A 24896-nucleotide genomic window follows, 5' to 3' on the forward strand; every position below is an offset into this window, starting at 1 on the left:
ATAAATACTACACTTACTACTTCTACTACTGCTACTATTATTATTAATAATAATAATAATAATAATAATGATATTAATGAACCTATTAATGCTAATAAATAAAAAAGAAAGTGACATAACTAAAATGGTATAATCTAGTATAATAGTATAGTATAATATATGAATATAATATATGAACATACTTTTCATGCTTGTGTGACATAAGCAGATTGAAAGGCAGGAGAGCTACATAAATTATTTAATGATATACATATGTTTATTTCAAATATTAACACTCTTAATGATTATGATGGAGAATGTGTTAATTGATCGTATACCCATTACTAGTCTTGCTTCTAAACATGAGAGAACAAACTATCCTTACCTGATGGATGCGTTTTGCCACTTTTGTCTGTGGAGCCCTCCCCATGCCACATTTTACTATATGGCCTTCCACAGCTGCAAGAGAGCATAACAAGTTAGCACATAGACAAATGACAAAACTCTGAAAATTGACTAAAATGTGACAAAATAATATGGTCATAGAAAAAAATTGATTGATTTATATGTTGCATATTTTGTTCCACCCAGGTAAGAGAATTCCCCTTTTATTAATTTATTTTCCAGAATTAAAGAGTTTGATTCAATGCAGTTTAATGGGTAATTCACAACAGACTTTACACAGTATATATATATATATATATATATATATATATATATATATATATATATATAGAGAGAGAGAGAGAGAGAGAGAGAGAGATAGATACATTGTAATGGAAATAGAGAAAGACTTTTTGACTTTTACAGTTCTACATTGGAGTACTCAATTTTGGTCCTTAAGTGCTACCATTGTTAATCAGATTACATATCTTACTGTTGGTCTTACCTGCTACAGAGTGGTGGGGGTACCCAATGTGTGGTACTGGATAATGGGGCGCTTTGACTGTGGGTTAAGGCTTGGTGATGGGTCACTGATGAGGGGCAGTTGCCCTGAGTGGCCCCAGGGTCAGGCAGGTCCACTGAGGGGACTTTAGTGGTGGGGCTGTTGACTGGGGTTCCCTGGACTGGAGGTGAGTGACATGGGGAGACCATGGGCGAGATGCTAAATGGAAGGTAGCCTGTTGATCAAGTACACAAAGCACACATGAAACTAGGGTTTTCATGATTAAACAAAAAACACTGAATAAAAATGTTTAAATGTTCTCTGGCACAACTTACAGTGTTAGATTAAGCATAGTAACAGCTATTGTGCTTCAGAATGTGCAGAAATGTGTTCTCTGTAGAGGTTGTGAACTTTTTTTATTATTAACATATAGAATTTGACAGTGGTACTTAAATTACTGCATAGTACTGTACTTTAATCAACAAAATAATCAGTAGGTTACTTGAATTGTCATCTAGTGTAATTTATAAAAAAATAGTGCTACACAGAACATACAAACATGCAGTATCTCACCTCTCCTGCTTTTGCTGTAGAGGTAGTTGGGGGCTGAGGTGACAAAAGACGCAGACATGGACCTGGATTTGGAGATATGGAGAGTGAGCAAGAATACTATAAAACATACTATAAACAAAGAAAAACTAACTAAAAAGTGAGCATCACAATTTTAACATGCATTGAATCCCCAAGATATGTAAGCAATTGCATGAGGCAAGTTGTTACCTGCAATTAATAAAATTATTATATTATTTTTCTTCACTATAAAATAATTTGTTGTATGTAAACAGCTTGATGCATGCAAAAAGCATGTAATCTGTTACACTTTCAAAAGTTCAATTCACTAACTAGTCCATACATTGTATACAGTAGGGAATAAGTAGTATATACTTTATACACTGTACCTTTTATACTTCATTCATTGTATATTATGTATATTATAGTGACACAATCTTTGTCATTTTGCACACTATCTCAATGAATTTGAAATTGCAATCAAGATGTGAAGTGCTTTGAGCATTGAGCTTTAATTAAAGTCTGTATCATACCAAATACTGCATTGACTGTTTAGGAATGACATATAGCATAGCCCCTCCCTTTTCCCCTTTTCATGGCCAAGTGTTTTTCATTATTTATTATTTTTATTTTTTCATAGCAAATTATAGAGATAAAAGCTCTGGAGTTGATTAGATGTGTGGAATTTTGAAGTGAGAGAATGTATTCAGGAATGGCTCAACCATTTTAAATTAAAAAGAAAGAATGCATGAGGAGCACCAAAAGGTCAGGGAGACCACATTAGACATCTACAGAGGATAAATAGAAACTACTTCCTTGGTAAAAAAAAAAAAAAAAAACTAAAAAGTTATAGCACTAAAAAATGAAGCAAGTAAATAGCTTCAAGGGTAAAGTGTGCAATAAATATGAAAAGGAATACACTATATGGACAAAAGCATTGGGACATTACACCTACAAGAGCTTTAATGGCTTCCCTTTCTAAATCCTTAGGCCCCCTTTCTAAATCCCCCCCCCGCCCTTTGCAGCTATAACAACATTATTGGAGTGTGTTTATGGGACGTTTTGCCCCTTCATCTAGAAGAGCATTCATGAGGTCAGATACTGATTTTGGACAAGAGGGCCTGGCCTGGCTTCTAGTTCATCCCAGGGCTCCGTGTTGGTCAGCCTGTGGAAGTTCCACACTAAACTTACTCAACCATGCCTTTATGGACCTTGCTTTGTGCACTGAGGCACAGTCATGCTGGAACAGAAAAGGGTCTTCCCAAACTGTTCCCACAAAGTTGGAGGTGTACAATTGTCCAGAATGTCTTGGTATGCTAAAGCATTAAGATGTTCCTTTACTGGAACTAATGGGCCTAGAAGTGTAATCCATCACTCCACAGAACACGTTTCCACTGCTCCAGAGTCCTGAGGCAATGTGCTTTACACCCCTCTATCCGACGCCTGGCATTGTGCTTGGTGACGTAAGGCTTGCATGTAGTAGCTTAACCATGGAACACTCACTGCACAGTTGGAAGGTTTGGAACTCAACACACTCCAATAATGTTGTTATAGCTGCAAAGGGCGGGGGGGATTTAGAAAGGGGGCCTAAGGATTTAGAAAGGGAAGCCATTAAAGCTCTTGTAGGTGTAATGTCCCAATGCTTTTGTCCATATAATGTATTCCTTTTCATATTTATTGCACACTTTACCCTTGAACCTATTTACTTGCTTCATTTTTTTTTTTTTTACCAAGGAAGTAGTCTCTATTTATCCTCTGTAGATGTCTAATGTGGTCTCCCTGACCTTTTGTACATATATACAAAAAAAAATAAAAATAAATAATAATTATCCACAAATCGGGAAAATCTGAAACAGTGGTCATCCTACCAAAATTTCCTCATTTTGTTGAAGTTAAGGTCAATGTACACAGTCCCACAATAAGGAAGACACTGGGCAAAAAAGGCATCCATGTTAGGGTTGCAAGGTGCAAAGCAAAAAACCAAAATCGAACACAAAGGCTAATCTTGCGTATGCCAAAAATGACAGATGACAGTCAAGAAAGATGACAGTCAAGACTTGGACAATACAATTCTGTGGAATGATGATTCAAACAGCTCAAAGTCCTGTTCAAAGAGTTTATGAATGGCAGTTCATGAATAAAAACTCCTCAATGTAGCAGAAATAAAACAATTTTGCAAGGAAGGTTAATTAGTTGGTTAGTACACTCTCGATGGTGCAGCAGTAAAAGTTTGTAAGGATCTAAAGAGAGTCCTTCCTCAGTCTCCTGAAGGATTAAAGATTCTGTTGCACCTTCTTAACCAAGTGGGTAGTTCTGAGTGTCCATGAAGGATCCTCACTGAAGGACTCCCAGGAACATGAAGCTGAAAACACACTTTACCTCAGCACCGTTGATTTGAACTGAATAATGTGTGCAGCCTTTGGTTTTCCAGTAGTCTACAATAAGTTTTTTGGCGTTTTCTGTGTTGAAGGAGAGATTATTGGAAGCAACACCAATCTGCCAAATCTCCTTCCTGTGGGTCGCCCACTTTGGTGTTGTTTACAAGCCAGATGATGATGTTGGATCTATACAGAGGCACACAGTTGTAGGTGAAAGAAAAGCAGAGGTCTTAACACATAGCCCTGCGAAAGTGAGACTGGACGACATGTGACTGCCCAAACTTACGGAGAGACCAAGGACTACATACACATGGGGTGTTGATTCCCAGGTCAGGTGGGAATGACAGTGTTGAAGGTGGATGATAATGAACAACATTTGCATATAGATGTTTAGGTTGGAGGGGGCAGAATGAAGGGCCATCCTATAGCTCAAACTGGCAGGGATCCAGTGACAGCCACAGCCCCATCTTCAGGTGATTGAGAACCAGTTTCTTAAAGCACTTAATTACAATGGGAAAGGACAGAAGTTGTTTAAGCACACTGCAGCAGGATGCTTTTGCACTGGCATAATGGTGGTTGTCTTCCAGCCAGTGGAAACCGTAACCTGGGCCAGTGACAAGTTGAAGATGTCAGTAAAGATCTGGGCTACTGTCCAGCATAAATATAGAGGACATATCCAGGGATGCTGTTGTGGCTGGCAGTATTATGTGTATTTACTCTGCTCAATACTGAACAGACATTCCTCAAGGATAGTAAGGGGTGACCCCCTCACCCTTCTTGTGGAATGTCAGTTCAGTATTGAGCAGATTACTGAGCATACATCCCCAATGAGAGTGCGAGTGGGTCACAGTTGAGAGAAGCTCACCTATAATGTCGGTTGCTGTGTTCAAAACAAGTGTAAAACCAATTCAATACGATACGATACGATACTTTTATTGTCATTGCACAATGTACAACGAAATTGAGCAGCAATCCTTAAGGTGCTTAAACATACAATAAATAACACAACTAAAAAAACAAAAATATACACACACATTTACACAGTGGATGATGAAAATATATACAATATAATTACAGATATTGCACAACTCTGAGTAGTAAGAGATTTTTCAAAATAAATATGGGAAAGTGAAAGTTTTTTTTCAGGTTTTTTTCTGTTGTCCTGGACAAGAAGCACTGCTGGATGAGGGGGTTGGCAGAGATGGGTTTTAGTCTCTGATAGTCTGGATGCTCTTCCACGTGTGATAAGTTGTGGCAGTGCTCGACAGTTATTTGTAATTGTGACTGACTTTCCTTATGTCCCGTCTGAGGTTCGCTCTGCCTGAGCTGTAGGCCTCAGCATCATCAGATCTGATCTGAAGTGTGTTGTCAGCAGTGGGACCACTACTGTATTTATTCAGATATCAGGTTTATGATTAAAAAACATTTTCACACATGTGTCATTGTGAAATCATTAGTTGATTTAATTCAAAGATTTAAAGCAGCACTGTAAGAGAATTTTTATTCTTTGCTCAACAGTTTCCTCTACTGTTGCAGAGTGTAATTCACTTTTACACCACTGTTCTAAATACAAATAATGATCCACAATCCCAAAAAGATCCATGTCAACTACCAGCATAGAAAAGTTTTCACACAAATATGACTGAGGCTATGCAGTGTTACACATTTTAACGTAAGAGGTCTCATGTATGCTCCAATTAGCATTTTGTGCCCATGGTGACACTGACAAATATGCCATTTTTTGTTTTTCTTTATTTTTTTATTATTGTTTTTAAGCTGTTTATTTTAAGATCCAAATGCTACAGAATGTTCCTTAAATAGGACTATATCGAATCCTAAAGTTGTTCTGTTCTTTATTTTTTTTCTGAAGTTTACCTATGACTTTTGTGGTTTGAATTAGATGGTGAATTATACAGTATCTGACAGAATTCAGTATTCATTTTTTCTCCAGAGGAATCAAGCTCACTTGATCTCAATAATAACAAACTTTGTTGCTGTATTTTTATTTTTTTTCATATTTTTCCTCCTAATTCAATAGAATTAGTGCCTGCCTGAGTCCCTCTGGTGGTGCATACCGGTTACTGCATCATTACGTCACGTGTTGATCTGCACACAATGTAATGATGGCAACACCTTGTCAAATAGAAAACAAACTGTCTTGTGCATTTTGTAACATGAGTCCTGAATATTTCCCTGCACAACTTATGTCTGCCTGTTTGAAGTCTATTAAGTCTAAATGATGAGATTTTCTTACCAAGTCCTGAGACTTAGGAGACCCATTCAAAGAACATAATAAAAATCTTATGACATCATAAGAGATTAAATATTGAGAGGGCAGTACCTGCTGGAGGGACTGTCATGGATGGGTTTGGTGCTCACACTGTGGTCTCGCCTTACAGGGCCAGGCTCAATAGTTGGTAGCCCCGTAGCAGAGGTGGTGGTGGTCCATGAAGAAGAGATGCGCCGGAGTAGCCCAGGAGGTAAACTCCGCCGTAATCGCTGTTGCAAGAGAAACACTTGAAACTTCAGTCAAGAGCAGATTTTATATTATTCACACTTACTGTTGTCTGTTTCAGTGTGTTTCAAGTGAGAGCTGATTAGCAACAACACATTTGGTCAGAACTGTACATGACAATCACATGTTATGAGTTATTAGACACACTGTTAAAATGGGAAAGTCTGATGTTCACATGTGTCCAGACAACCCCGGTCCAGACGTTCACAGTGTTCTCAGTGTTTTCCTTCTCTAACACGACCATATAAACTCAGGAACAGCTGAGGTAGACGATCAATTGGATCAAGTGTTATTTACTCCATCATGGGTCATGTTTGGTATATCGGTCGGTATATTGGGTAAAATCACTGTCCTCTGTGTGGTAAACTGGAGGCAAAGAACACCTAGGCTGTGTCCAGAAACATTTGTCCTTCCCCTCCCTTATTGCTGTTCCTCTCTCACCCCAGATGAATGTGGAGGAGTCAAGGGAGGACAATGGCAGGAGTAGTAATGAGCAGTAATTGGTGAAATGGGACAGCTGATCTGTTCCACTGTATCAAATTACATGTTGAAAGCATGCCCCTAATAGTCCTGGTGATCACACATTTTTGTGTGGCCTTCTTTATGGCTGTGTTAATTTTATTGTACACCACATAAAAACAAACAAACAAGCAAACACAGAGAATATATAACACAAACAACACACAGTATGAAAATTATAGCTGGTCTCCTGTACAGTGCATTGGTTGTTCTATCTGGGCATACATGCAGTGATGCCACTGTTAAATCTGTAAATATATATTTATATATATTTATATTTATTCTATATATCAATTGGAACAAAATGTCCATGTCCAATCCACCTAGTTACTACATCACACTCCACGTGAAAATGTAATAATTCATTTATTTGATCAATTTGAATGGCTCTGTAAATAAATCCATAATCAACTGCGGGAGCAATTGTAAGAAAATGGAAGACATACAAGACCATTGATAATCTCCCTCGATCTGGGGCCCCACGCAAGATCTCATCCTGTGGGGTCAAAATGATCATGAGAACCGTGAACAAAATCCCAGAACTACACGGAGGGACTTGATGAATGACCTGCAGAGAGCTGGGACCATAGTAACAAAGGCTACCATCAGTAACACATTATGCAGAGAGGGACTCTCTGCTTAAGCCAGTACATGTTCAGGCCCATCTGAAGTTTGCCAGAGAACATATGGATGATCCAGAAGAGGATTAGGAGAATATCATGTGGTCAGATGAAACCAAAATATAACTTTTTGGTTCAGAGTTGAATCCCAAGAACACCATACCTACTGTGAGGCATGGGGATGGAAACATCATGCTTTGGGACTGTTTTTTGCAAAGGGGACAGGACGACTGATCCGTGTTAGGGGAAGAATGGCCATGTGATATTTTAAGCCAAAACCTCCTTCCATCAGTGAGAGCATTGAAGATGGAACGTGGCTGGGTTTTCCAGCATGACAATGATCCCAAACACACCGCTCGGGCAACTAAGGAGTGGCTCTGTAAAAAGCATTTCAAGGTCCTGGAGTGGCCTAGCCAGTCTCCAGACCTCAACCCCATAGAAAATTTGTGGAGGGATTGAAAGTCCGTGTTGCCCAGCGACAGCCCTAAAACATCACTGCTCTACAGGAGATCTGCATGGAGGAATGAGCCAAAGTACCAGCTACAGTGTGTGCAAACCTGGTGAAGACTTACAGGAAACATTTGACTTCTGCCATTGCCAACAAAGGTTAGGTTACAAAGGATTGAACTTTAGTTATTGACCAAATACTTATTGTCCACCATAATTTACAAATAAATTCTTTAAAAATCCTACAATGTGATTTCCTGGATTTTCTCATTCTCCTAGTTGAGGTCTACCTATGATGAAAATGATAGACCTCTCTCATCTTTCTAAGTAAGAGAACTTGCACAAACAGTGGCTGACTAAATACTTTTTTGCCTCACTGTAAATATCCAGAACTGTTCGAGGGAACCAAGCACTGTTGACAACACTGGACTGTTCTAAGAGAAAATTTCCTTCACGTCTTTAACAATGGGCATTCATTAGATCACCGCATCAATTAGGAGCAATTCATCAGAGGAATTACTGTACTAATGCTTGCACCCATCGGCACAGCAGTAGAACTATCATTTCAGCAGAATAAAATCTGTTGATATCTGAGAAATTAAACACCCCCCCCCCAAAAAAAAAAAAAAACAACAACATTGTGTGGTCTTGAGTGCAAAAAGAGACCTAGGCCCCAACTTCTCCTGTAAGGTTTCATCTGATAATGAAGAAAAGGTTCAAAGGTCAGGGAGTTCCCAAACTCCAGATTAGGCTAAAAGTATCATAAATACTCAACACGCTGTGTCTGCCAAACACTGACAGCCTAAACCACTAAACCAAGCCACAAATCTCAATTAAATGGCATGCTTGGCCATTTAAGGGGGGGCATCCTTCCCTAAAGTGTGACCTGCTGTGTCCTCTGCCAAGGTACAAAGACTTTACAACCTCTGGGATGCAGACACAAACACAAACAAACACAAAGAGCCTAAGGAAAACTATTACAGTGGTGCAATGTTCAATTGTAACCTTATATCACAGGAAGTGTATTGCTAGTATTGCTTAGGCTGAAAACTAATCTGTTCAGTTTAGCTTTTGGTAATTCATTTTAATGAAGGTTTCCCCTTAGTTAAAGGTTGTCGGTCCCGGACACAGGGAATTGTAGTATACTAAGATGCTGGAGCTGTCGTCTCGCTACTAGCACGCGATCACTCAGGTTTGTGGAAAGTGGAGCAGATGGATGCTAGTGTTTCAGGGTGCTCCCGTGTCTGTGTTACCTTCTGGCTCTCTCCTTTTATTTAGGCTGTTATAGTCAGACCTGCCGGAGTCGTCAGACACACTCTGATACTGCTCAACATTCTCTGCTCTCTAAATCCATTCAGAATCAACTCTGTCTCTTTACCTTCTCTGAGTAAATGCGGGGTGGCCCAGCCCGACCTACTGGAAGCCTACCTGCTGAGGTCCCCTCTACTTGCGTCAGACCAGCTGCCACCTACCAGTCCGACCTGCAAGCCCACCCCCCAACCACCACCCATGCCAGACCAGCGGCACACCCTCCTACCACTGCTACCTACCAAATGACCATGTTAAAACCTAAATGAAGTCTAAACTATCATTACACTTATTACTCTGACCATCACTGCCATGACTATATTAAGTTATACTACACTATGATTATTATATTATGATTATGAAAATGTTGCACACCAGAGCAGTTCAACAGTATAGATGGTTTGGTAACTTCAATACTATTAATCATTTATAAATAGTTCTATAAATAGTCCCTCCCAAGATTTTTTCCTCCAGCTCTGAGGGAGTTTTTCCTTGCCACTGTCGCTGTTGGCTTGCTCACTGGGGGTCTTTTTATGTCTTTTATTTTTCTTTATTTCTGTCTTTTATTAATTACTGGTTGTGTAAAGCTGCTTTGTAACAACAACAGTTGTAAAAAGCACTATACAAATAAATATGACTTGACTTGACTTGTAATAGTACTTAGGTAAACCATTTAGATATCAAAATATTGTAAAAAATGTCATTCACATTTCTATTTTTATCATGTCATTAATGCTAAACATGAAGCGTGACTCATTCTGAGGCTATTTTTGTCCAGTTCGACTGGTGCCCCACTTATTGCTAATAATATTTTGTACTGAATCAGATAACAATAATAACATGCCCAGATTTGGTGCGTGGAAGCAGGACAACTGAAACACAGAGCCAACTGAGCAACTCATGCAGCTTACGTAATTGTTCATTAATCGTAATCGAAGTGAATGAAGTGAGGTAACATTGCCCAGCACTAGTTCGAGGATAGACACATGTTTCTCCACAGTGTCATTGATTGTTGTGGCATTAGGGAATTTCCATTTGGGAAAACCAATGGGTCCAGCACACATCTTTTGTACATTTTTGTAAACCCATCTTTTAAAAAGAAATTACTGCATGCTAAATTTCTATTTACTGATATTTTAATACTTAATTTGTAGAAACAGAAATTTATTTCGCAATAAAATTAGATCCCTTTGCTGACACATTAATGACAACTGAAAAGGCTCAACTGAACCAAAGTCTTTATAGGCCAGTCTGTTCACTTGGTGGCCATCTTTGTAACACTGCAGGGCAGTTACCTGCTAATGGCTTCCATTACAGTTAATGAGGAGATACCAAATTCTTAAAGGTCAAATTATCGTTTCAAAAATATGTTTTAAATTACTGAATAAAATCTGACAAAAACCTCATGAATAGTCTGTAGCATTTAGCTCAATAATGCATTTTGGCTTGTTCTGGCTTGTATACCCAGCTGCTTTTCTGCTTTATCCGTAAACTGATGCTATGATGAGCATTATGAGAACTTATCGTTTATATTTCAACCAGTGTATCTGTGTATCTGACTTTTTTTCCTGTGTGAATGCAAGGTGTCATTAGCACTGTCATTGGTCTGCTAGCATCTCTAATCATTTGTTTAATCAACAAATGTTGAGAGACAATCTGCTGCAATCTGCTTCAACAGACATTTGAAACCACAGAATGTAAAAGTAGCATTCATGAGATGGGGTGGCAACTTACTCTGACAGGAGTATTGTAACGTGGTACTTTGGTCATGTTTCCTAAGTGCATAGTCAGCAATAAACCAATAAAATTTGTAATATATGTGGAAAGAAAGTTGTTTTTTTCTTGTGCAGTTCACTGATACAAATCCAGTTTGAAGTACTGTCAGCTGCTGTTCGGTGTAAGCTGTTGGAATCAGTGTTTCATCTTCTGCAGATGGGACAAAGGTCCCGGTGCTCTTGTTCTCTTACACACTATCCAGTGTTTGTGACATTCAGTGTAGAGGTACATGTTAGGAGTACTGAGCAACAGTCCATTTCAATTCATCTACTCCGCTCAGGAGGACTGCTTAGAATATGTATAGCAGTTTACCCAGAAGAACTGAGCAAATGTTATCAATGTCTACAGATGTCTACAATAATCCAGATACGTCTAATTAATAAATTCAGCTAAATTGATAAATTTAGCTAAATCCAGACACAAGTGTTGACACAGGTGTTCAGTTACCCTGGGTGCACACCACAAGAGATAAAATTGCTCAGCGACACCCATGCAGAAGATGATGAGCTGTTGGACTTTTTAGAATTTTAGAATTTAATTAGTAATGTACTGATACAAATTCAACCAATAAACATGTTAACAGTTACATGTTAGTTTACTCTAACTGAATCTGAATAACAAATATGCAGTATTCCTTCATTTATTTACTTATTTTTTTTTGGGGGGGGGTCATCTTGTGTAATTACTACACTCTTTATTATGTAGGTATTATTATATAATTATATCTAAGTATTATTCCACCATGGATACGAAGGAGACTGTCTTGTCCATCTGCACTCAGCAATGAGAAGCCTTCTTCTCCATTTTGTCTCAGTACCTGATCTGCACAAAAATACTTTGCCTGACATCTACATGCAGCCAGTAGAGGCTGTTTTCTTCTCAACTGAAAATAATAGTTTGGTTCTTCTTCTAGACCTTTGAAAAAATGGCTATACTGGTCAAAAACTCAAATATTGGGGATACTTACATTCAGTTGTTTGAACTGAATGATCTTGGAATCTGCAATTGTTTAGAAATGGCATTCCTGACTTGCCAGCTGTATTCAGAGAGAGAAAGTTAAAAAGCTTTTGCTTTGACAAGTAAAAACCTTTTGGGTCCTTTTGGGCACAATCAGCATAATCTCTGTCATTGAATGTTGATTTCAGAAACTCCCCTGAAATTCTGTGCTCCATGTTCTTGTTTTTCTGTCTGTTAAAAATGTATGTTGTACACTCATTCTCTCCCAGAAAAAAAACAGTTCAATGAGAGCACAATATTGCCATGACATTCATGTTCATAATGAGTGTATGTACATGTCTGACCACAACTGTAAATATCTTTATAAGCTCAAATAAATGTTGAATAAGCAGGTGTCCACAAACATTTAGACACACATGTGATCTAATAACATTTTGTGTCTCTGAAAACCCCATTCACTTTAAAACAGCGACTGTGATTTACTACATAGATGCAATATCCACCTATCCAACAAAATGAAAGAGTGTATTTTAACATTAGTCAATCATTAATTCCAATAAATAACAAAATAAGTTTGAACAAAACATGGTCTTGCATTGCAATGATCATATCATGTTAATAATTAAGTTCCTTTGCATGAAAGTTTTTAGTAGATAGAATTAGCAATTACCAGCACAAAGAGACTGGACTGTTACAAATAGTAAACCGTCCCTTTGGTGTATGAGTTCAAATTCATTTCCCCTGATAGATTTTCACATTAACCAGTTTATATGAGAGTGGTAGATTAGACTTGAGGTGTGGAACACAGGATTGTGTTATTGAGAAAAAATATATTGTAATTTAGGAAAGGCTTGGGTTATAATACAGTATTTAAAAATGTATTTCAAAATAATGTCTGATGTGTCAGAGATTTGTTCTGTGTCTAGCTAGTACATGGCCAAATGAGCTCTTTCCCCCATGTGCATTTAAGAGAGCCACAAAGTGGGGGCGCTGTGGGAGCTCACTGATTGGTGATTGGTGAAAACAGGTGGGAAAAAAACATATGTCTAAAAGACACACAAACCTGGATTAACCAGTCTACTAAATGTGCCTGAAAACAGTCAAAAACACTCCATTCAAGACTGTTCACTCGACTTAAATATGCTCTTAAATATTGGCTTCATCCTCATGTTTATGCTTATGTGATTTGAGCCTTAGTTATCTGGAACATGCCTGCTTGCTAACTTATCTAAGCCTAGATAGCCGAGTCGAGTCCAAACACAGCAGTCTCGTTTCGCCTTCCTGTTACTCCCAACACCAGTCTCTCCACTTTGCTCGGTCATTAGTCACCAGTTGCTCGAGTCATTATCATAAATATGCTTTCTGTCAGCCAGACTTTGTTCTGTTAGCTAATGCTAACCAGCTTCTCTCTCCTGATTCAGAGCATTCAAACATTTGCGGACCCAGCTAGCTGAGGCAAGGAAGGAGAACTTGAGAAATTTGGGCTGGAGTTCTGGGGGGCTTTGAGCGGATGGGAGCCGAAGCCATAACCCCCCCTGCCAGGTAACGGTTGAGTATAATTGGATCATCCGGAGGAGCAGGGGTGGTGGTGGGGTGCAAGTTTTTGTCACGAGAGCGAGAAGGGAGAGGAACAGTTTTATAGTGCATAGTAATGGAGTGGAGGAGTTTCTCTCAAACTTTCAGTTATTACTGAAACTCCATTTTGTATTTGTTAGATTGATGGTTAAACATTTATTAAATAGATACTTTAGAACTGTGCAGTGTTCACTTTGTCACCCTGCAAGCATGTTTGGTTCTAAAATAAGGCAGCATTAGATGTATGGAAGCCATGTAAACGTACTCACTCCCAGTGCCCTCCAGCAATACCGTATCCCATGGTATTATATTGAGTGTGTAATGTTATGAAAAAAGTGTATACTGCCCAACCCTAATTTAGAATGTATATGACAATATATGCTGCACATCTCTTTTTTCTATGTGCCATTGCTACAATGTTGTCCAACCTCAGGAAAAGGCGGGATTCAAAATATAAAACATGCTTTATTTAGATTCTTAACTTAAATAGACTGTCATCAGGATCTCAGTATGTAAACACTTTTAGCTTAGTTAGGAAATACATTCCAGTGTCTGAGTTAAAGAAACACTAGTGAAAGTGGTTATTTAAAGAGTGTAAAAAGCCTAGGAGATGACTATTCAAACATAATCGCGTATACGTCTCAACACATGAAGTGAACAGGGACATAGCCTTTCACTTGCCATTGTTTACTTGCCACTTAAGAAAGTAAAAAAAATCTGATAACCTGGAATATTAGTGGGGAAGTTAGGGAAAGTGTATTATAAAGCAGGCTTTAAAATTTGCTTCCTACCATTTCCACACTTCCATCTACAAACCACAGCCAAATCTGACACCCAGACAGGCATTTATTCGGAATGCGAAAGCAGAGCATGGGGTTTCTGCGACCTTCTGCAAATTGTGTTATGGTTACTGGATTCGAGTACACTGGAACTCAAATCTTTCCTTACTTTTCATCCTGTCTCATTCTGAGATGTCTCTGTTGACACAGCTGCAGAGGTGACAGATAAAACAGCGCTCGAGGAACCAATCCGGTTAATGTTTTTCTTCACTCTGTCAAAAAATCACCTTATATTCATCCAAGACTTAAAACCACGACAGTCAATGGAGGCTACACAGCTGGGTTACTAGCAGCGGTCTGTTTAGGATCAGTGCACAGCACTGTGTGACCTACATAAGGGTCTGATTTAATGAAGGGGCTTTTAATAAACATCTCTCAATGTTTGCTAAGATGTTGTAGCACGTGTACACAACTTGAGAGCTGCGAGGTAGTGACTTTTGCCCATAACACTCGCCTATCCTACATCTTCGGTGCCAGCATAAATTTTTAAGTGCTGTGCCAGTTAATCATTAAAAGGTTCCTTCGAGAAGGTGCGTCATGGGTATCATTATAGGCCATGCTGGCCTGCGTGAGAACTGGGGAGTGTGTGCCTGAGTGTGTATGCACATGAGAGCGATAGGGTGTATTAGTCTGTGGCAGAGCGCATTTTAACACACTGGAAGTTTTTTTTTCACATTTTACAGGGATGGAAGTAGTCATTAATAAAATAGATGAAGGAAAAAAAATACACAACCACCTTTCATCTCAGTCCATCTCTTTATCCAGTGACAGACACGCTGCAGTGCACATTTCGTATTCTCACATAAACATACAGCGTAGCCCAATCAGGATTAAAACACTAGGTCCTACCTTAGGAATTGCTAGTCTCTCACTCCTCTCAGGAGTCTCTTCAGAGTCTGAACAGGTGTGTCCATCGCTGAAGGCCAGCAGGGGGCAGAGGCGTGGCCGATGGTGAAGGGGCTGGAAGGTGAGTTGGGTACTGAGTAGATTACTGACAGCCCGTAGTGAGCTGCAGGTGTTTGGGGGCAGTGAAGGGTCAGCCAACAAGTCTGAGATCAGCCCATGGGCTTCACCCATCACTGCAATGTCCACCAACACACTTGTGCCAGATGACTACAAAGAGAGAGAGAGAGAAAGAGAGAGAGAAAGAGAGAGAGGGGGGGGGGGGGTATAAGGGGAAAAGACAGAGAGAAAGGGGGAGGGGGAGATAGAACAAAGGACATGTGAGCAATATCATCCACAGCATCATCTACACCTCAGTGGTGACGCTATGTAGGGCTGATGTAATGGCTTAGTCACACAGCAAATGACGCTCGGTGTGAGAGGCAGAGATCGAAAGGAATTGAACACAACTATGATGAAAGAACAGCAAGAACAACACAAGGATAGAATAAAACAGTGACAGCTTAATATTGTAGTTTACTTCCGTTATTCAGAATGCAGTTTCAATACACTTCTTCTGCTCAGTATGCTAAGCTTGGTTGGTTAAGGTTCCTCCTTAGTGTCTCTTTGTTATCTCAGTTGTGGAACAGAAGGCTTTAACGGGCATAGTTTAGTTTGTTTATACTGTATTTGTAGACAACATTGTTTTGCATTACTATTGGCTCAAGGTACTTATTTATAATAGACTGTCCACTCTCAGCTTTGCTTTAGCAGTTATGTAGTAGTTTTGTTAATGCTCCTGAAATGAATAATTGCATACTCATTCAAAGAAATGATCAAATGACAGCACATCTAGTATTGAACAATATTAGCCTAGATGAAAGCTGTAGAGCATTGCACTATACTTATTTCAGGAGCATGAACAAAACTACCACATAACTACTAAAGCAACACTTTGACTGTGCCCCTACAAAACCTCATTGTGTTCAGAATTGAGAAAGGAGAAGGCTACTGCATGCAAGTTTAAATGATATGTTATGAGCAGATTATCAGACTGGCCAATTCGAATCGCATAAGTTAATATTAGACACACCACAGATGGTCATTAAAAAAAACACAAAGTATTAATCCATTATGCACATATTTGAGATAAAAGTACTTTACTATAGCATTAACTGGCAACACAACTGTCAATAATTTATCATTAAACAAAAAGTCAAATATTAGATCAGCACCTGTCTACTCTTACTACTGAAGTACTTAAAAAAACAGCTGAACACCTTTAATCAATGAAAGTAAAATGCTGTTCAACACCCACTAGTCTTGTATAAAGTAACTGACGTAATTTGTGATCATTGGAATTCATATGCCTGCAGTACTAGTGCATTTAAACATAAATATCACTTAAATTAAACCTTTCCAGCAGTGTAGACAAAGCACTGACAAACTGTGCACCACTCCCACAAAACTGACATCCTGGAAAGAGGAGAAAGTTATTCAAATACATTAGTTTGGTGTATTTGAATGTTTTCTAAGGCTCTGGGACTCCATAAAGTGAACCTTTGCCCCCAAATGAAGACAGTGGTGAATCTTCCGAAAAGTGGCTAGCATCACAAAAGAACTCAGTAAAGGTCAGTATTTACATTTCCACCATTAGATTATCTATGGGATAACTCAGTCGAAAACCACAAGCAAGAGCATAAAGGCTTCTCTGTGGACTGATATTTCATGAGTGGAATTTGGACAACAGGGGTTCTGCTACATCTGATTGAGTGATATCAAACAATATTGCACAATAAGTGTATCATACCAACAGTAAACCACAGTAGAGTGTTGGTGTATGGAACTGTGATCTCAGTAATGCATGGCATGACTGGTTTCGAGCTGACAGAAAGCCTACAGTAACTCACGGCACTTTCACACTAGCTTCTTGTTTGACTAGCTTCTTGTTCTTGACCAGGGAGCACTTAGTCTGAGAGTTTGGTAAATTTAGAAAAGTCTGCTAAGTGTAAACGCTGTTTTAAAGCCGCTGAGCTGCTTTAATTATCGCCTGCATGGATAAAACATTTCTTCAATTGTTTACATTCAAAGAAAAAAATGAAAAGGACTAAACAGATTAATTTATGCCCAACCATGTTGCAAATAAGCACATGTAATGTAAAGAAATGTAATGTTTGAAATTTGTGTAAAAGCAAAACAGTAATACACCAGTGACCACCATTCTCCCCTGCCCTTAACTCAATTGAGAACCTTTGCATCCACCATTTAGGAAATTCTGAGAAAAATATAATTTGCACAATAATTTGGAACGCAGTGTACAGAACAAAATCACAAAATCACAAATACCACAAACAAACGCATGGTCCCCAAAGGTCTGAGAGCAGTTTTTGCATCTGCCTGATTTAAAATAAACCCATTTAATACTCAAGATTTGGTCAGCAGAGGCCCCAAACAGAGTCTGTGGCTGTGTCTGAAACATAAGAAATGCTGCCTACTCAAAGTCAAAGTCAGGACATATTGTTGCGATTCGATTGAAGAGACCTTCATCACTATTCTGCTTTCTGTGTTTAGCTTGATAAAACATTAGCTGTGGTTAGCTCGCTGGCTAACATCAGAACTCTTGAGAGGTCTGGTTAGTTGAGTTTTACTGTGTACAGTACAGTGCTAGTTAAGCAAACTTAGATGACACTTCTTTTAAAACATTATGTTGTATTAAAAATTATAGCCTAATTGTAAGTTCTTATTCTTTTCATACATTTTTATTAGCTTAATACTAAGTGTAGTATTGCAACTCTACACAACCTGGCTGATACACTGGATTTTGTGTGAATGTGAATATTTAATTAGCTTTATATCTACCTGAATCTTTCAAGATGAGCATGGTCCTGGACATTTGGGCTAAGCCCTAGATGTTTAAAATGTCTGGCTCCGTCCCTGATGGGTTCCCCTTTGGAGTCTTGGATCCTCTCAAGGTTCCTTTCTCTCGCACTGAGGGAGTTCTTCCTTGCCACTGTCACCACTAGCTTGCTCACTTGGGCCTTGGACCTGGATCCCTGTATAGCTATATAACAACGGCCACAGCTAAAAGTACTAAATAAATAAACTTGAACTTGGGATGAGTTTGTGAAGCAGGCATTTAGGGGGTTAGGGGAAATAGAACTGGCTGTGGGCCAGATGGCTCCTTGATCATGGTATAGCAGTGGGGACATTTGGCAGCAGGGGTATTGTTGAGTATTGAGCAGCTTTAAGCACTCATGTACTTATAATGCAAAGTTTTACAGAAAATAACTGTTCAAGACATATTCTGCAGACCATTAATGGTATATTTAATATTTATTAATATTAATATTTATATATTAATGGCCTCATTCAGCTGCTACTGTGAGACTGTGTGTGTACAGTAGTTTCTAAATGAATAAAGTGGTGTGGAGGTGGAACACGCTTGCCCTACAGCAAGTGGAACAGCTGGAGAAGAACATGGAAAAACAGTGAAGTGAAGAATCAGTTAAGAAAAAGCTTTGCTGCATGCCGTGTGGATGTATGTTTAGTAGTTTCATAGTCTGTGGTTTCTTCCAGTATTGAGTGTACAGATATACAGATCTGTAAATACACAACAAAATGTAATCTAAAAGCATTGTTTTTTGTTAGTTTAATCATAAGGCAAGTACAATCCACTTCTTCATGATCGGGGTCATGGTGGGTCCAGAGTCTACTGGGGTGCAATTACCATGGTAGGAGATTTGATCTGTGGTGTGGTTGTGTGATAAATGCGGTAGCAGTGCCTGACTACAGTGTATGGCGGTAACAGCGCCGAACTACAGTCTGACTACAATGCGAGCTAGGGTGTGATTAATGCGCTAGCAGCATTTAATTACAGTGTAAGACAGGGTGTGATTAAGGCGATAGCAGCATTTGGCTACAATGCGAGCTAGGGTGTGATTAACCCAGCAGCAACATCTGACTACAGCGTGAGCCGGGTGCATTTAAGGTGGTAGCAGCTTCTGACTACAGCTTGAGCCAGAGTGTGATTAACATGGCCACTTCCCTTTACAATAATATTTCAAGCAAGATAGACACAGCTTCAGATAACCTAAGGTCACATCCTCTCTCTGCAGGAGATATCCTTGTAGCTTTGTGGCAAAATACAATGCATGTGCATTTTAGCAAAGTGCCTCAGTCAGTCACTTTGTTTGACAAAATGCATATTTGTAATAATATTAGACAGTTTAGTTGTAAAGCATTTTAGGGAACTACTGTTTTTAATCTGCTTTTAAAGTGTATTTTTAAAATGTTAACCTTTATTAGTCATTTTCATACATTCCAAATACAATATGTTACAATAAATGTATTGCATAAGGGCCAACCCCCTCATAAAATTATAAATAATAATTTTAATTAATTTAATTCTAATAACTAATGTAAAAAAGCATATTCATAATTTAAAAAGCTAATTTTATAGTGACATGCTTGTATGAATTCTGCACTTTTTAATGGAACTACCCTTCAAACAAGTGCAATGTTCTAACCAGTCTGTCTTTGCCTCCCATAAATATTAACAACTGGATTTTTCTTCTGTTATTTGTCACCCCTGCCCTATGTAAACCTATTCATTCCATTTGTGCAGCAATGCACTTACTCAATGTGGCTTTTTGCTGCTGCCTCTTGCTGTCTTGTGCTTTGTTTGCCTTGCTTCCATTTGTTTGTTTTGCTCATTGGTTATAGCTGTTAGTTAAGCCTCTATTTATTTACTTCCTGATTTTTTTGTTTGATTTATTTTCTCAAATTGTGTTAGTAGGCTTGCCTTTTGAGCTGTGTTGGTAGCTTTTTTTTTTTTTTTGATAAACTGCTAAAGAGTTTCGCCAGCCATCATCAGGGAACTCCTCCCTGATGAAGGTGTTCCTCAATAATGTTCTAGAGGCAATAAATCTAGGCACCACTGGCCTGATGAGTATCATCCACTCTTTAATTATCTACACAGACCACCACAATACATCACAACCATCAGCACAACCACCTCTTCCATGCCCAGATCCAGGAATGGCAAAGCAGATGCCCTGTCCAGAATTCATGATCCAGAACACCTCAGTCTCTGAAACCACTTAGCTAGTAGGGGTGGATTTTGTTATTTAAAGCATTCTGTCTGATCCTTAATCCATGGCATATTGTCTCCAACAGGGACCACTGTTCACCTCCCAGGTCTACGGGGCCTTCATGAGCCCTATTAGGATGGGTATAGTTTTTTAGGATAAGAACTCTTGGCATAAATGACTAAGACGGGAGTGGCTACTCAGTTTATGCACTGCTGTCACCTCCAAAACAACATTTTGATAACCAGTCTCATAATCCACTTACAGTAATGATGAAATCTTATCTTAATCTTAATTAGCTACAAGTGCATAACACGTATGTAGGCTATAGGCTACACTAAACAATAGCGTAGCCTGCTGATGAACATGTCATGTTATGGACATGTAACTAATTTGCCTAAAGCTGTCAGAATCCTTTGGCTTAGCTTCTGGATTTCACTAAGGTTTGTCACAGATTTAAACGACAAGAGGTATCAGTGCCATGCACAACAAAATGAAATGCCCTCTCGAGCGACTTCATTCTGTATGAAACATGGACATGACGGAATATTTACCCACATGTCAATTCACATGGGGTTAATATAACCTAAGTTTATTTTTATGGCTCTTTTTACAGAAGGTAAAAGGCACCAAAATCTTTACTGACACTGAAGGACGCAGTCTTATATTTGAACATAATCCAGGAGCTAATGGTCAGGTGGAAAAACTGAACCAGGAACTTGGGCAGTATCTGTGCAGTTTCTGTGCAGGCCATTAGAGATTGGTGTAGGTTGCTTCTATGGACTGAGTATGTTTCCTGAGCCATTATTTTTCAGAACTCCCTCCATTGCAATGATACCTGTTGTAGCAGTCAGACCTGTTTCCATGGATTCTAGCTTGTGGGGATGTGCCAGCAGGAGAGGAGTTCTCCCAAAGTAAAGAGGTATGGGAGTCAGCACATGTTCATCTGGAGAGGGCTCTCAGATGGCAGAAGACCAAGTAGATTGCCCCACAGGGAACCCTAATGGCCGTCTTCCAAGAATCTCAACCTCAGGTTACCTTCCAAAAAATCTCTGCACTTTCTCTGAAAGTTCTTTTGCATAACCAATCCAATAACTTATACAATTCAGTCTTTTCTTCATAGCAGTTCTCTTTTGTCAGGCCTGTTCCCAGACATCTGCATGATGCTGTCCAGTATGATACCTTCTCCTGCGCTCATCATCAACGAGGAACCTGCAGTAAAGGGTCCTTCCTAGTAGAACAGGAGGGGAGGACAAATTCATTTATTGGTTTACTGGGAGGACTATGGTCTGGAGGAGCGATAAGGGGTGACATATGCCACCCTGATTGCCAGTAGTCTAGCGGTCATGGCCACCTAGCCTTGCAGGGTCATTTCTCCTCAGGTGCAGCTCCTTAGGGGGAGACTTCTGTAACATATTCTAGCTAGTCTGCTGACCAGCCTCTGTCTGCTCATAAATGTATGGTTGAAGGTTTACCCCACAAAATTAAAAAAGTTAGAATGAAGGGAAATTAGATACGATAAGACTTTCACATTCTACTATGATTAAGTTAGGGTAATATTTAGGCTACGTTTAGGTTAGATTAAGGTTAGAATAGGGTTTAGGTGTTGTAGGTTACGTTAAGTTTAGGTTTAGGTTAAAATGTGGGTTACATTATGTTTAGACTAAGGATTAGATTAAGAATTAGGTTTAGGTGTAGTAGGTGACATTTAGGTTTAGGTTACATTAAGTTCAGGTTAAGGTAAGAATAAGAAAAAGTTTCGCTTAGGTTTATGTTGAGGTGTAGGATACATTACGTTTAGGTTTAGGTGTAGGTTATGTTAAGTTTAGGTAAAGGTAAGAATTCGGTTTAGTAGGTGAATTTTAGGTTTAGGTTGAGGTGTAGGTTACATTAAGTGTTGGTTGAGGTGGAGGTCACAATACATTTAGTTAAGGTTAGAATTAGGTTAACATTTAGTATGATAAGTTCAGGTTGTGGTGTAGGTTACATTAAGTTTAGATAGGTAAAGGTTAGAATTAGTTTTTTTATTGTAGTAGGTGAAGTTTAGGTTGAGATGTAGGTTATGTTACGTTTAGGATAAAGTTAGTATAAGGTTACGTCATGTTTAGGTCAAGATTATAAATAGGATTGTGTTTAGTATGTTGAGTTTAGGTTGAGGTGTAGATTATGTTAAATTTAGGTTAAGGTAAGAATTAGGTTTAGGTGTAGTAAGTTAAGCTTAGGTTTAGGTTGAGGTGTAGGTTACATTAGGTTTAAGTTAAGGTTAGAATTAGGTTTAGGAGTAGGTGAAGTTTAGGTTTAGGTTGAGGTGTAGGTTACATTAGGTTTAAGTTAAGATTAGAATTAGGTTTAGGAGTAGGTGAAGTTTAGGTTTAGGTTAAGGTGTAAGTTCAGGTCATAAGATTTCACTGGATACTTTGTAACATTCTCTAAGTGGATTTATGCATGTCTGTACTGCATCAGTAATTTGTACATATGCATGAGGGTTGCACTGTAAGTAATATACATTGTACAAATCATTGAATAGTCTTTTAATCGTATATGCACCATTTTCTCTCGAGACCAGGCTGCCCTGCTGCCCTCAACACCACATGCTTGCCAGTGCAAACCCAGCGCTCTGCCTAGCCCAAATATTAACACCTGGATCCCATCTCAAGTTTATTATCACCCTTATGTAAACCTTCAAGTCATTCATTCCAGTTGCACAGCACTGCATTTGCCCCATGTGCCCTAGCTTTGCTGCCTTGAATATTTTATTGTCCTGACATCTTGTACTTTATTAGTCGTCCTTTCCTTTGTTTATTTAGTGTCTCAGTTGTAGCTGTTAGCTTAGCCTCTCTCCTTGTTTATTTTCTAGTTTTGGTTTTCAATACTTTCTGGTTGCATGTAGTTTATTTTCTCACTGTGTTTATAGCACTACCTTTTGTCATGTTGACAGTTGTTCTTTTTTGCCAGCAGACATAAATATTATTCAACAAACACTGTTAGAATAGAAAAAAAGAATATTGGAAATGTGTTTAATACAAATAAACATTGAACAAACAACCTTATCAAAACGTTTGGTATGTTGGTTAGATCACAGGCTGGGTTAATGACTTATCTGGGCAGCTTACTTCATTTAATTTAATGAAGGATGGAATTTAGACTAGATATTGGATGTAAATAGTGGCTTTTCTTTCTTTTTCTTAAAGAATTTTGGAAATTATAAGTTACATACACATTTAATAGGTTTGTATCCATATATTTTAGTACTGTAATGACAGATTCACTTGAGGCAAGATTAGATCATTAAATAAGCAAATTAGCTTGTGCTTATAGAACAAAAGTGCAAAAAATGGTAAAGATATTCCGAGGTTTCTTTGAATACTGCAGCTGTTTTATTCCAGTGCTCCACTTTACTCTCACCTGATGCTGAACAAAACACATTATCCACCTTTTCACCCCTGCCTTTATGACATCCTGTGGAAGTCGCATACACCTATTATCTCGCAGAACTGGACTCTCTCTCTCGAGACTTAATGGCTTTTAGTCATGGTTATATGACTATGGATATATGTAGTATCCATGTGTTTTTGTATAGGATTCAGATAATATCGACTAAAGAAGGGGTTTGTATGAGTATGATATGTGTTTAATAGGTTTGGATTTTACGTAATACAAACAGTCCTGCCCTATTAGGCTTTTGACCTCACAAACGGGGACCAGACAATAATGTTTCTCAGGAATGTAAATAGGAAAATAGATTAAAACAAGCATTTAGTTAAAACAGCAGGAAAATTTGTTAGAAATTACACAAGAAGAGAAAAAATATGCAGATACAGTCCCCAAAGGACAAATCTTAGCTTTTCTAAAATTGAGAAGTAGTAAAAATATCCTCTGTAGCTTATCAAACGTAAAAAATAAGTGCATATATATATATATATATATATATATATATATATATATATATATATATATATATATATATAATGCAAAACGTTTTTTTATTATAAATGATAGATAATTAGCTATGGATAGATAGATGAAGATAGATAGAAGAAGAAGATATAACAATACAGTGCTTTCCTTTACAATGATAATGGGTAAAGCCATGATTCAGAGTGAGAGTTCCAGTTTCAAACACAAATGTTCAGACGCATGCTTTTCCTCACTGTGGAGCTCCACAAAAGGAACAGTGGCATAAGGACTCATCATGCAGAAAACAGCGATCCGCTGCACAGATGGTGAACTACATCCACCGGCATAACGGGTGCAACCATGTGTAACAGAGGAAACGCCACTGATTTGTTCAGCTCTTTCATCAACTCACACCTCAGCAGAGGAAGCTAGATCAGGTTCCACTGCTATGATGTGTGTGGAGGAAGAAGCTGAACTGTGAAGTATCTAAATCAACAGCACTAATTTGAGAACAACAATTTGCTGGGACTGACTTGATGAGGTTAAATCAAATGAGGTCATAGTATTTAGGAAGGTTTATTCTCTTTGTCATGGCAAATTTTACACATTAAACACCTTACAGATAAATCTACAGTATTATGCACTATTTAAACAGTGCACT

The 24896-nt window shown here is 38.5% G+C and overlaps 1 protein-coding gene across 1 annotated transcript in view; it reads right to left on the minus strand.

The window, feature by feature from the left end:
* pde3a (phosphodiesterase 3A, cGMP-inhibited) overlaps positions 1–24896 on the minus strand; it is a 100201-nt gene that overhangs the window by 16218 nt on the left and 59087 nt on the right. Inside the window, exons 3-7 of the mRNA XM_072672786.1 lie at positions 15219–15482; positions 6155–6312; positions 1439–1500; positions 869–1100; positions 365–438 (exon numbers count right to left, since the gene is read on the minus strand). Of these exons, the coding sequence (XP_072528887.1) occupies positions 365–438; positions 869–1100; positions 1439–1500; positions 6155–6312; positions 15219–15482 (790 nt within the window). The remainder of the gene's footprint in view (positions 1–364; positions 439–868; positions 1101–1438; positions 1501–6154; positions 6313–15218; positions 15483–24896) is intronic.

Source organism: Salminus brasiliensis, chromosome 2 (assembly GCF_030463535.1).
Source record: "Salminus brasiliensis chromosome 2, fSalBra1.hap2, whole genome shotgun sequence".
Classification (NCBI taxonomy): Eukaryota; Metazoa; Chordata; class Actinopteri; order Characiformes; family Bryconidae; genus Salminus; species Salminus brasiliensis.